The 13,279-nt window shown below is 45.4% G+C and overlaps 1 protein-coding gene across 2 annotated transcripts in view; it reads right to left on the reverse strand.

Annotated features, from left to right (window-relative positions):
* The window catches only part of taok3a (TAO kinase 3a), a 184,487-nt gene that overhangs the window by 126,765 nt on the left and 44,443 nt on the right, over positions 1-13,279 (reverse strand). For both annotated transcript variants that reach the window (XM_068055185.1, XM_068055184.1), the window contains exon 3: positions 13,035-13,268. In XM_068055185.1, coding sequence (XP_067911286.1) covers positions 13,035-13,166 — 132 coding nt within the window. In that variant the 5' untranslated portion in view covers positions 13,167-13,268. The remainder of the gene's footprint in view (positions 1-13,034; positions 13,269-13,279) is intronic.

Genomic DNA, 13,279 nt, shown 5'->3' on the forward strand with positions numbered 1-13,279 from the left:
TGTCAAGTGATCCTTTCAGATTCATTCCCGCTAACACCTCAAACCTTTCCACTTTACTTTTCTTCTGCTCTTTTCTGTCTCTATTGGCAAGTGTGTATCGCGTATGCATGCTAGCGTGGGGGCAGCGTGTATTTGTAGGTGTTAACCCAATTTGAGTTTTTTCAAGTTTAATAAACTTCAACTTTTCTTCATTAAACCTGAGAAAGCCTGCTTGTGCTGGTTTCTTTGCCTTATAATTGGAAAGCAGTGACCAAGGAATCACCAAGGGGGAGCTAAAAATATGACGTATTTAAAATTAAACCCTGTTACAATAAGACCAGGTGAAGGCTGAAATGGAACCCTTGACCTCTTTCTCACCTAGTCGTAACACAATTATTTTAAATCTATGACTTCTGGTTATTGACCCATTTGGAAAAAACAGTTTCTCCCGCTTTGCTCCATCAAACCCCTTAGTTTTGAATACCTCTATTCGGTCTCCCTTCTATGCTCTGAGAACAATCCCAACTTTTCTAATCACTCCTCATAACTGAATTCCCTCATCCCGGGTAACAGCCTAGTAAAACTTCCTTTGTGCCTTCTCCAGGGCCTTGACATCCTTCCTAAAGCGTGGTGCCCAGAACTCGAGAAAATACTCCAGCTGAGGGTTAACCAGAGATTTGTAAAGGTTTAGCATAACTTCTTGCTTTGTATTCAATACAAAGCTAGTATATCACAGGCTTTCCCAACAGTCTTATCAGTTTGCCATGCCACCTTCAAAGATTTGTGAACATGCACTCCCAGATCCCTCTATTCTTGCAACCCCCCTCAAAACTGTACAGTTTTAGATGATATTGCCTCTGCATGTTGTTTCTCCTAAAGAGCATCACTTCACACTTACCAACATTAAATTGCATCTGCCATGTGTATGCTCATTTCACCAGTTTATGTCCTCCTGAAGTCTGATACCATCCTATTTACAATTTATGTAATCAAGTTTTGTACAGTCAGCGAACTTCAAAATTGTACTCCCCATACTCAAGTCCAGGACATTTATATACAACATCCATCTTGGCCTCCTTCTGAGGTCCACATCACCAGAAAGGCCAGTCAGCCAATTCGATTCACTCCATGTGCCATCAAGAAACAGCTGAGCACAAGAGATACACTCAAGGTCTTGGGGCCCGACAACATCATGGCTGTTAGGCTAAAGTCCTGTGCTCCAGAACTAGCCACATCTCTAACCAAGCCGTTCCAGTACAGCTACTGCCATCGACAAAGTGGAAAATTGTCCTGCCCACAAAAAGCAGGACAACTCCAATTCTGCCAATTACCATTCCATCAGCCTACGCTCAATCATCAGCAAAGTGATGGAAGGTGTTGTCAGTGCTATTACATGGCACTTACCAATAATTTGTGCACTGATGCTCAGCTTACGTTCCACCAGGACATTTCGGCTCCAGACCCAGTTACAGCCTTGGTCCAAGCATGAACAAAAGAGCTGAATTCCAAAGACAATGTGAGAGTGACTGCACTTGACATCATGGCAGCATTTGACAGAGCGTGACACCAAGGAGGCCTAGTAAAACTGAAAGCAATAGGAATGATGATATAACGCTGGCTGGAGTCATACCTAGCACAAAGGAAGATAGCTACAGTTGTTACAGCCCAATCCACTCAGCCCCAGGCACTCGCAAGGCAAGTGTCCTAGGCCCAACGATCTTCAGCTGCTTCATTCATGATCTTCCTTCCATAAGGTCAGAAGTGGGATGTTACCTAATGATTGCAGCATCAGTTCCATTTGCAACTCCTCAGATAATGAAGTAGTCTGTGTCCACATACAGCAAGACCTGGACAACAATCAGGCATAAATTATTAAGTATCAACTAACATTAGTGCCCGACAAGTGGTGAGCAACATGTTTAAGCAACTCCCCTTGACGTTCAATGGCATTACCATAGTCAAATCCCCCATTGTCAATGTCCTGAAGGTCACCATTGACCAGAACGAGACCAGCCACATAAATACTGTGGTTACAAATGCAGGTAGGAGAGGGGCTGGGGATTCTGCAGTGAGTGACTCACCTCCTGATTGCCAAGAGCCTTTCCACCATCGAAACAGTTTAAGTCAGGAGTGTGATGGAATACTCTCCACATATCTGGCTGGGTGCAGCTCCAGCAATACAGGCATAGAGTTATACAGCACAGAAACAGGCCATCATGTCCATGCCGGCCATCAAGCACCTAACTATTGTAATCCCATTTTCCAGCACTTGGCCCGTTACCTCATACGCTATAGCGTTTCAAGTGCTCATCTAAACACTTAAATGTTGAGGGTTCCTGTCTCTACCACCCCTTTAGGCAGTGTGTTCCAGATTCCAACACCCTCTGGGTGCAAATTTTCCCTCAAATCCCCTCTAAACCTCCTGCCCCTTACCTAAAATCTATGCCCCCTGGTTATTGACCCCACCGCTAAGGGAAAAAGTTTCTTCCTATCAATGCCCCTCATAATTTTGTATACCTCAATCATGTCCCCCCCCCCCCGCCCCTCAGCTCTAAGGAAAACAACCCTAGCCTTTTCAGTCTCTCTTCATAGCTGAAATGCTCCAGCCCAGGCAACACCCTGGTGAATCTCCTCTGCACCCTCTCCAGGGCAATCACATCGTTCCTATAGGATGGTGCCCAGAACTGTACACAGTACTCCAGCTGTGGCCTAAAGAGCGGTTCATACTGCTCCATCATAACCTCCCCGCTCTTATATTCTATGCCTCGGCTAATAAAGGCAAGTATCCCATATGCCTTGCTAACCACCTTATCTACCCGTGCTGCTGTCTTCAGTGATCTATGGACAAGTACACCAAGGTCCCTTTGACCCTCTGTACCCCCTAGAGTCCTACCATCTATTGTATATTCCCTTGCCTTGTTAGTCCTCCCAAAATGCACCACCTCACACTTCTGAGGATTAAATTCCATTTGCCACTGCTCCGCCCATCTATATCGTCCTGTAATCTAAGGCTTTCCTCCTCACTATTAACTACACCAATTTTCATGTCATCTGCGAACTTACTGATCATACCTCCTATATTCACGTCTAAATCATTAATGTACACTACAAACAGCAAGGGTCCCAGCACCGATCCCTGTGGTACACCACTGGTCACAGGCTTCCACTCGCAAAAACAACCCTCGACCATCACCCTCTGCATCCTGCCACTAAGCCAATTTTGGATTTTTTCTTTGGCCTCCTTATCTCGAGAGACAATGGGTAAGTGCCTGGAGGTGGTCAGTGGTTTGTGGAGCAGCGCCTGGAGTGGCTATAAAGGCCAATTCTAGAGTGACAGGCTCTTCCACAGGTGCTGCAGAAAAATTTGTTTGTCGGGGCTGTTACACAGTTGGCTCTCCCCTTGCGCTTCTGTCTTTTTTCCTGCCAACTGCCAAGTCTTTTCGACTCGCCACATTATAGCCCCGCCTTTATGGCTGCCCGCCAGCTCTGGCGAATGCTGGCAACTGACTCCCACGACTTGTGATCAATGTCACAGGACTTCATGTCGCGTTTGCAGATGTCTTTAAAGCGGAGACATGGACGGCCGGTGGGTCTGATACCAGTGGCGAGCTCGCTGTACAATGTTTCTTTGGGGATCCTGCCATCTTCCATGAGGCTCACATGGCCAAGCCATCTCAAGCGCCACTGCCTCAGTAGTGTGCATAAGCTGGGGATGTTGGCCGTCTCGAGGTCTTCTGTGTTGGAAATACGGTCCTGCCACCTGATGCCAAGTATTCTCCGGAGGCAGCGAAGATGGAATGAATTGAGATGTCGCTCTTGGCTGACATACGTTGTCCAGGCCTCGCTGCTATAGAGCAAAGTACTGAGGACACAGGCTTGATACACTCGGACTTTTGTGTTCCGTGTCAGTGCGCCATTTTCCCACACTCTCTTGGCCAGTCTGGACATAGCAGTGGAAGCCTTTCCCATGCGCTTGTTGATTTCTGCATCTAGAGACAGGTTACTGGTGATAGTTGAGCCTAGGTAGGTGAACTCTTGAACCACTTCCAGAGCGTGGTCGCCAATATTGATGGATGGAGCATTTCTGATGTCCTGTCCCATGATGTTCGTTTTCTTGAGGCTGATGGTTAGGCCAAATTCGTTGCAGGCAGCCGCAAACCTGTCGATGAGACTCTGCAGGCACTCTTCAGTGTGAGATGTTAAAGCAGCGTCAGCAAAGAGGAGTTCCCTGATGAGGACTTTCCGTACTTTGGACTTCGCTCTTAGACGGGCAAGGTTGAACAACCTGCCCCCTAATCTTGTGTGGAGGAAAATTCCTTCTTCTGAGGACTTGAACGCATGTGAGAGCAGCAGGGAGAATAAAATCCCAAAAACTGTGGGTGCGAGAACACAGCCCTGTTTCACGCCACTCAGGATAGGAAAGGGGTCTGATGAGGTGCCGCTATGTTGAATTGTGCCTTTCATATTGTCATGGAATGAGGTGATGATACTGAGTAGCTTTGGTGGACATCCAATCTTTTCTAGTAGTCTGAAGAGACCACGTCTGCTGACGAGATCAAAGGCTTTGGTGAGATCAATGAAAGCAACGTAAAGGGGCATCTGTTGTTCGCGGCATTTCTCCTGTATCTGACGAAGGGAGAACAGCATGTCAACGGTCGATCTCTCTGTTCGAAAGCCACACTGTGCCTCAGGGTAGTCGCGCTCGGCCAGCTTCTGTAGCCTGTTTAAAGCGACTCGAGCAAAGACTTTCCCCACTATGCTGAGCAGGGAGATTCCACGGGAGTTGTTGCAGTCACTGCGGTCACCTTTGTTTTTATAGAGGGTGATGATATTGGCATCGCGCATGTCCTGAGGTACTGCTCCCTCGTCCCAGCACAGGCAAAGCAGTTCATGTAGTGCTGAGAGTATAGCAGGCTTGGCACTCTTGATTATTTCAGGGGTAATGCTGTCCTTCCCAGGGGCTTTTCCGCTGGCTAGAGAATCAATGGCATCACTGAGTTCCGATTTTGTTGGCTGTACCTCCAGCTCATCCATGACTGGTAGAGGCTGGGCTGCATTGAGGGCAGTCTCAGTGACAACATTCTCCCTGGAGTACAGTTCTAGGTAGTGCTCCACCCAGTGGTCCATTTGCTTGCGTTGGTCAGTGATTATGTCCCCTGATTTAGATTTGAGGGGGGCGATCTTCTTGATGGTTGGCCCAAAAGCTCTCTTAATGCCATCATACATTCCTCTGATGTTTCCGGTGTCTGAGGCCAGCTGAATATGACTGCATAGGTGTTGCCAGTAGTCATTTGCGCAGCGCCTGGCTGTTCTTTGTGCAGTGCTTCTGGCTGCTTTAAGTGCTACGGATGTTAACTCTGGGGGCTTTTTGCCAAATTACCCTGGATCCCATGGGCTCTTACTTTCTTAACCAATCTCACATGTGGGAGCTTATCAAAAGCCTTACTGAAGTCCATGTAGACTACATCAACTGCTTTACCCTCATCTACACATATAGTCACTGCCTCGAAAAATTCAATCAAGTTAGTTAGACACGATCTCCCCCTGAAAAAGCCATGCTGACTAGCCCTGATTAATCCTTGCCTCTCCAAATGGAGATTAATCCTGTCCCTCAGAACTTTTTTCAATAGTTTCCCTACTACTGATGTTAGACTCACCGGCCTGCAAAGTATCTGGTTTATCCCTGCTACCCTTCTTGAATAAAGGTACCACATTTGCTGTTCTCCAATCCTCTGGTACCTCTCCTGTGGCCAGAGAGGATTTGAAAATTTGTCAGAGCCCCTGCTATCTCCTCCCTTGCCTCACATAACAGCTTGGGATACATCTCATCTGGGCCTGGGGATTTATCCACTTTTAAGCCTACTAAAACAGCTAATATTTCCTTCCTTTCAACGCTATATGTTCAAGTATATCACAATCCCCCTCCCTGATCTCTACACCTACATCGTCCTTCTCCATAGTGAACACAGATGAAAAGTAATCATTTAAAACCTCACCTATGCCCTCCGGCTCCACACACAGATTGCCACTGGAGAGCTTTCTTAAGAATTCCACCCCCTTTAAGTCGTTTGCACTAAGACTATCCCAGTTGATAATGAAGAAGTTGAAATCCCATATGACCCTATTATATTTTTACACCTCTGAGATTTGCCTAAATATCTGCTCCTCTATCTCTCCCTGTTTGGAGGCCTGTAATACACTCCCAGCCAAGTGACTGCCCCCTTTTTGTTTTTAAAGTTCTAACCATATGGCCTCATTTAAGGAACCTTCTAAGATATCATCCGTCCTTACAGCAGTAAATGACTCCTTGATCAACAGTGCAATGTTACCTCCTCTTTTACCCCCTACCCTGTAGATTCTATACCCTGGAATATTGAGCTGCCAGTCCTGCCCCTCCCTCAACCATGTCTCTGTGATAGCAATAATACCATAATCCCATGTGCTAATCATCGCCCTCAATTCATCTGCCTTACTAGTAAGACTCTTGCATTAAAATAGATGCAATCCAGCCTTGCATTTTTCACTTGTGCCTTAACAGGTCTATATTTGCTCTGCCTTCCAGACTGACTCAGTTTCTCTTTTATATTTAACTATGCATCACCACCTACTGTACCTCCACTCTGTATCCCATCCTCCTGCCAAATTTATTTAACACCCCCCACACCAGCAAACCTCCCAGCAAGGATGTTGGTCCTGTTCTGGTTCAGGTGCAACCCATCCAAGTTGTACAGGTCCCACCTTTTCCAGAAACAGACCCAGTGATCCAGGAAACTAAAGCTCTCCCTCCTGCACCATCTCCTCAGCCACGCATTCATCTGCTCTATCCTCCTCTTCCTGTACTCACTAGCAGGTGGCACCAGGAGCAATCCAGAGATTATAACCTTTGAGGTCCTGCTTTTTAATCTGCTACCTAGCTCCCTAAATTCTTGTTGCAGGACCTCACCCCTTTCTACCCATGTCATTGGTACCAATGTGTACCACGACCTCTGACTGTTCACTCTCCCCCTTCAGAATGTCCTGCAGCCACTCAGTGACATCCTTGACCCTAGCACCAGAGAGTCAACATACCATCCTGGAGTCACATTTGTGGCCACAGAAATACCTATCCGTACCCCTTACGATAGAATCCCCTATCACTCTTCCACTCCTTTTCCTCCCCTTTTGTGCAGCTGAGCCACCTGTGGTGCCACAGACTTGGCTCTTGCTACATTCCCCTGAGAAGCTATCTTCCCAACAGTATTCAAAGCGCTACCCAGGATACGCTGCCTTAAACTGTCCATCACCAGTGCACAATAGCTGCAGTGTGTACCATCTACAAGAAACAGTGCAGCAACTTGCCAAGGCTTCTTCAAGAGCACCTCCAAAACCTGCAACCTCTACCAGCTAGAAGGACGAGTGCAGCAGGAGCACCACCACTTCCAAGTCACACCATCCTGACTTAGCTATATATTGCCATTCCTTCATCGTTATTGGATTAAAATCCTGGAACTTCCTACCCACAGCACTGTGGGAGCACCTTCATCACATAGAATACAGTCGTTCAAGAAGCCAGCTTACTATACCTTCTCAAGGACAACTAGGGATGGACAAAAAAATGCTGCCTTTGCCTGCATCCACAGAATGAATGAATATATTTTTTGAAATGACGATGGATTCTGTGTTGGTCCTACCAACATTACATTTAGGTGTTATTTGCCAGACTTGACTATCTCAATGTTCTCCAGGCCAGTCTCCCATTTTCTTCCCTCAATTAACTTGACGTCATCCAAGATTCTGCTGCTCTAATATTTCCTTAAGTGCTTATCTATGAAAAAGAGCAAGCAATCAGAACCTGGCATGTGGAAATTAGTTTAGATGCTAACCAATTGTGATAGTAAAATATCTTTTGTTTCAGCGCCACAAAGAAGACATGGTTCCAAATGACTGAATGGAATCCATTAACAGACAAGCCTAATCCAAATGCAATCCTGGTAACGGTGCACAGTACAGTAAATTGTTGAAAATGTTGAGAGCTCCTTTCAGAACTTTCCATATAGTTGTCAGCAGCTGTCCATTATGCTTGGGGTAGAGGAAGGAACTAAAGGCTGTAGATTGAAAAGAAAGATACTGAAGAACAACTAAGATCAAGAAAGATACATTGATCAATAATGACAATTTATAGAAAGAAACAGGACAGGTCATTTTTTTTTTTGAGAACACTGAATAGCTCAGGTTAAAACAATGTCCTTTGGAATGCAACACCAGAGTCTGAATAATAAAATGAATTTTGTTAGCTGGAAAGTCTCTTAAGTTAGATGTGCCAAGTGGATGATCCATCGTGGCAGCAGCACCCAAGGTTCCCACCATCACAGATGGCAGTCTTCAGCAAGTTCGATTCACTCCAAGAAACTGCTTAGTGCACTGGATACAGCAAAGGGCCCCGACAACATTCTGCCTGCACTGAAGACCTGTGCTCCAGAACTAGCCATGCCTCTAGCCAAGCTGTTCCAGTACATACAACACTGGCAGTTACCCAATAATGTGGAAAAATGCCCAAGTAAGTCCTGTCCAATAAAAGCAGGACAAATCCAACCCAGCCAATTACCATGCCATCAGTCTACTCTCAATCAGCAGAGTGATGGTAGGTGTCTTCAACAGTGCTACCAAATGGTACTTACACAGCAATAACCTGCTAACCAATGCTCAGTTTGGGTTCCGCTATGACCACTGAGTGTCAGACATCATTACAGCCTTGATCCAAACATGGAGAAAATAGCAGAATTCCAGGGGTGAGGCGAGAATGACTTCCCACATCAGCATAGCAGCATTTGACCAAGTGTGGCACCAAGGAGCCCTTTGTAAAACTGAAGTAAATGGGTATCAGAAATTATCCACTGGCTGGACCAGTATGACCATACACAAAAGGAAGATAGTTGTGTTGTTGGAGATCAATTAGTTGCATTGAGTTCCTTCTTAAACGACTCCTAGTGTTCCTGCTTCTGCCGCTCTGCCTGCAAGTCCACACCAAGTGTAAATCAAATTGCAGATCTTCTGATATCAGTGTCAGTTGCCTTTCGCTAGTTTGATCTCTTGTCCCACGCCCACAGTTTAATTCATAGTATTATTCCAAATTAACCTTTTTCTATATAATATACGATTTTGTATACCTCTAAGATCACCTCTCAATTCTCTCCTTTCCAAGCTAAATAGGTGAAATCTTTCCTCATCACTCAGAAACATGAAACTAGGGAATGTCGTGGCTCTTCTCTCTAATATCTCTGGTGGTTGAATGTCTCCAGACAATTAGAACTGGATCGTACCCAAGGACAACTGCAAAGTCTAATCACCACTTCCTCTAACTTGTATTCAACTGTTCTGGTTATATAGTTTAACACTCTATTGGCTTTGATTGCTGCTTACACTGGTTGGACAGGGCCAACCCAATGCTGCAAAGTATCTAGGTCCTTCTTCATCAGCTGTTGCATCACCATTCATGAAGTATGTAAGTTACCCTTTTTTCCTTTCCACGCTCAATACTTTACACTTTTCTACACTACATTTCATCCTTGCTTCACCTTTGTTTAGCCCACTCATCAGTAAAACTATTCAGTCTCTTTTTCCAGTCATTAAAATGCAAAATAGTCAATTATGCAGTGAAATTGATCAAATAATATTCTTCAGATATGATGTTGATTACCCACCCCACTATATTCCTCTGTAAATTAAGCACAATACAGAAAGCGCAACACCTGGTGGCCCACACACAGGGTGGGGGGGGGGGGGGGGGGGGGGGGTGAGAAAACAGGCGCATGCAAGTAGATAGACTGGCAGAAAAAGTGGGGGGGGGGGGGGGGGTCGGGGCGCCTAGCAGGGCAGGCACGAGAAAGAGCACGAGAGAACACGAAAGCCAGTGTCCAGGCTACCCCTGAATTTAGCAAACATTCAATATATCGAATCATAGAATCTTTGAAAGAGCAATCCCATTAGCTCCACTCTTTGGCTCTTTTCTCACAGCCCTCCAAATTTTTCATTTTAACTATCTACCCAATTCTCTTTTGAAAGAGACTATTGAACCTGTTTCTATTACCCTTTCAGACAGTGCATTCCAGATCATAACTCCTCGTATAAAAGTAATTCTCATCTTCCCAGTTCTTTTACCAATTACCTTAAATCTGTCTTCTCTCTTTACCGATTCACCTGGCAATGGAAACAGTTGCTAATTTTCCCCTTCAAAACAGCCATTAGTTTACACACCTCTATTAATTTTCCCCATAACCTTCGCTACTCTAAACAGAATCATAGAAAGTGTAAGACACAGAAAGAGGCCACTTGGCCTATCGTGTCTGTGCCGGCTGAAAAACAATCCACCTATTCTAACCCCACTTTCCAGCATTTGCAGATTACGACACTTGAGATGCATATCCAGCCTCCTTTTGAATGAGTTGAGGGTTTCTGCCTCAACTACCCGGGCAGGCAGTGAGTTCCAGACCCCCACTACCCTCTGGGTGAAAAGGTTTTTCCTCATCTCCCCTCTAATTTTTCTACCAATCCCTTTAAATCTGTGCACCCTCGTCACTGACCCCTCTGCTAAGGTGAATAGACCCTTCACCTCCACGCTATCCAGGCCCCTCAAAATTTTGTATATTTCAATCAGATCTCCCCTCAGCCTTCTCTGTTCCAAGGAGAACAACCCCTATCCAATCTTTCCTTATAGCAGCATTTTTGCAGTCCTGGCAACATCCTCATAAATCTCCTCTGTACCCTCTCTAGTGCAATTACATCCTTTCTGTAATGAGGTGACCAGAACTGCACACAGTACTCAAGTTGCGGCTGAACCAATGAGTTATACAGTTCCAGCATAACCTCCCTGTTCTTATAGTCTATACAAAGGCTAATGAAGGAAAGGATTCCATATGCCTTCTTAACCACCTTATCGGCCTGCCCTGCTACCTTCAGGGATCTGTGGACATGCATTCCAAGGTCCCTCACTTAGTCTACACTTCTTAGTATTTTCCCATTAATAGTGTATTCCTTTGCCTGTTTGACCTCCCCAAATGCATCATCTCACACTTCTCCATGTAAAATCCCACTTGCCACTTTTCTGCCCATCTGACCAGACTATCAATATCTTCCTGCAGCCTACAGCTATCCTCCTCGCTATCTACTGGACAGCCAATCTTTGTGTTGTCTGCAAACTTCTTGATCACGCCCTCTATATTTACATCCAAACTGTTAATTTATACCACAAAAAGCAGGGGACCCAGTACTGAGCCCTGCGGACCACCACTGGAAACAGCCCTCCAGTCGCTAAAACACCAAACAACTATCCTTTGTTTCCTGCCACTGAGCCAACCTTGCTGCATTTCCCTGGATCCCATGGGATTTTAGCTTTTTTAGCCAGTCTGCTATGTGGGACCTTGTCAAAAGCCTTGCTAAAATCCATGTAGACCACATCAACTACACTACCCACATCTAACTTCCTTGTTACTTCTTCAAAAAAATTGATCAAGTTGGCCAAACAAGATCTTCCCTCAACAAATCCATGCTGACCATCCTTGATTAACTTGTGCTTTTCTAAGTGAAAGTTTATCCTGATTCTCAGAATAGATTCCAATATTTTGCCCACAATGGAGGTTAGACTGATTGGCCAGTAATTATTCGGTCTATCCTTCGCTCCCTTTTTAAAAAGAGGTACAACGTTAGCAGTTCTCCAAACCTCCAGCACCATACCTGCATCCAGTGAAGACTGGAAAATGATGGTCAGACCTTCTGCTATTTCCTCTCTTGCTTCTTTTAACAGTCTAGGGTGTATTTCATGAACTCAACTTCCCTAGTATGACTGAAGTCCCTCATCCCTGGTATCATTGCGGTAAATCTCCTCCATACTCTCTCCAAGATGTCATTCTTTTTTTTTTAAATGTCTAACTCCCAAGTCTGTTCCTGGTAAAAGTTTGCCTTTTTTTTTTTTACTTCATGTACAGTGTGATCCTTTTTAGCCCTTGTTCTTTCCTACTTTTTTTTTCCAAAAGCACTTTTCTGTTCTGGTTCAGGAATCCTTCCCAATATTATTACATCTTCCTTCCCCCAAGCACTGGACTTAAAAAAAAAAGCACCAGGTAATTTCTATATTGGCAGGTAATCTAAATGCCTTGAGCTCTTCTGAATTATTAGTGCTTCTTAAAGTCACATAGAAGTGGCTGATTAATGCGTTATTATACTGCTGAATTTTTCAGGTGCTTACAGGATTAACTAAATGTAAATAGACTGGTATTGTTCACTATTGCTATTGATAACTGACACTAGTTGTAATATTCAGTGCTTGATTTGACATTTCCAAAACACAGTGACACTTGACAACATAGAGCAATCGAGGATGTCATCATTGCCAGCTTCCCGGTTTGAACGCGCGCATGTGCGCACTGACATCACCGTGCAAAGATGTCCTCCTCACTCCTCGATAGTCGGCTCCATTCTCCAAAAAAGCTTCAATTGCCGCTTTCAATTTCCCTCTCTATCCTGCCTCACTGCTGCCTTCCCTCAACCACTTGTTCCCGCCCTCGCTGCTTCCCCCCCTCGCCATTTCCCCACCTCAGCCATTCTTTCCTATTTTGGGGGAGGGGAAAGAGAGCAGGGAGCAAGCAGCCGAGGGTGGGGGTGGTGGGTGCGGGGGGGGGGGGGGGGGGGGGGGGCGGAGAGAGGGAGAGCAGTGAAGTCGGGAGCGAATGGCTGAGGGAAGGCAGCGGTGAGGCGGGGAGAGAGTGACCAGCAGACGGGTGCAAAAGGGAGTGGCGAAGAGAAGAGAAGCGCGATGGCAGGAGGAAGCAGGGTACTGTTGGGGGGGATAGAAGCGGCGATTGTAGCCATTGAGGGGATTGGGATTTAATTTGTTTTTGTGACAAATTGAACAGTGCCACCTTTATTATTGGCAGCTGCCTGAGTCGTCAGTGATGTTTCAGTGGATGAGGCTGCATTTGCTGATGCGCCAGTACTGTGCCACCTAGTGACTGCATTGTCAGAAAATGCAGCCTTTCAAAAACATACTTGTCCATAATTGGTTTTAAACAAGTTCTACTTACAAAATAAACAGCCCCAAAGCTACCATGTCCAATTTCATGCAGGTCAACAAACAATTCCTCTGGGTCTTCTTTAAAGAACAGTTCCGAAAGCTCTGGATCTCTCACCGCCCCTTTACGTGTTGAAGACGGCATTCTTGCCAGTCAAAGCCTTGGAATGGTTGGTGTTGGGTTCACAAATATCTCCCTTCATCGACAAATGCTCCTTTAAAAACAGCAGCAGCTGTAAAAGATGACCTGGACAATAA

The sequence above is a fragment of the Heterodontus francisci genome, chromosome 23 (genome assembly GCF_036365525.1).
Source record: "Heterodontus francisci isolate sHetFra1 chromosome 23, sHetFra1.hap1, whole genome shotgun sequence".
Classification (NCBI taxonomy): domain Eukaryota; kingdom Metazoa; phylum Chordata; class Chondrichthyes; order Heterodontiformes; family Heterodontidae; genus Heterodontus; species Heterodontus francisci.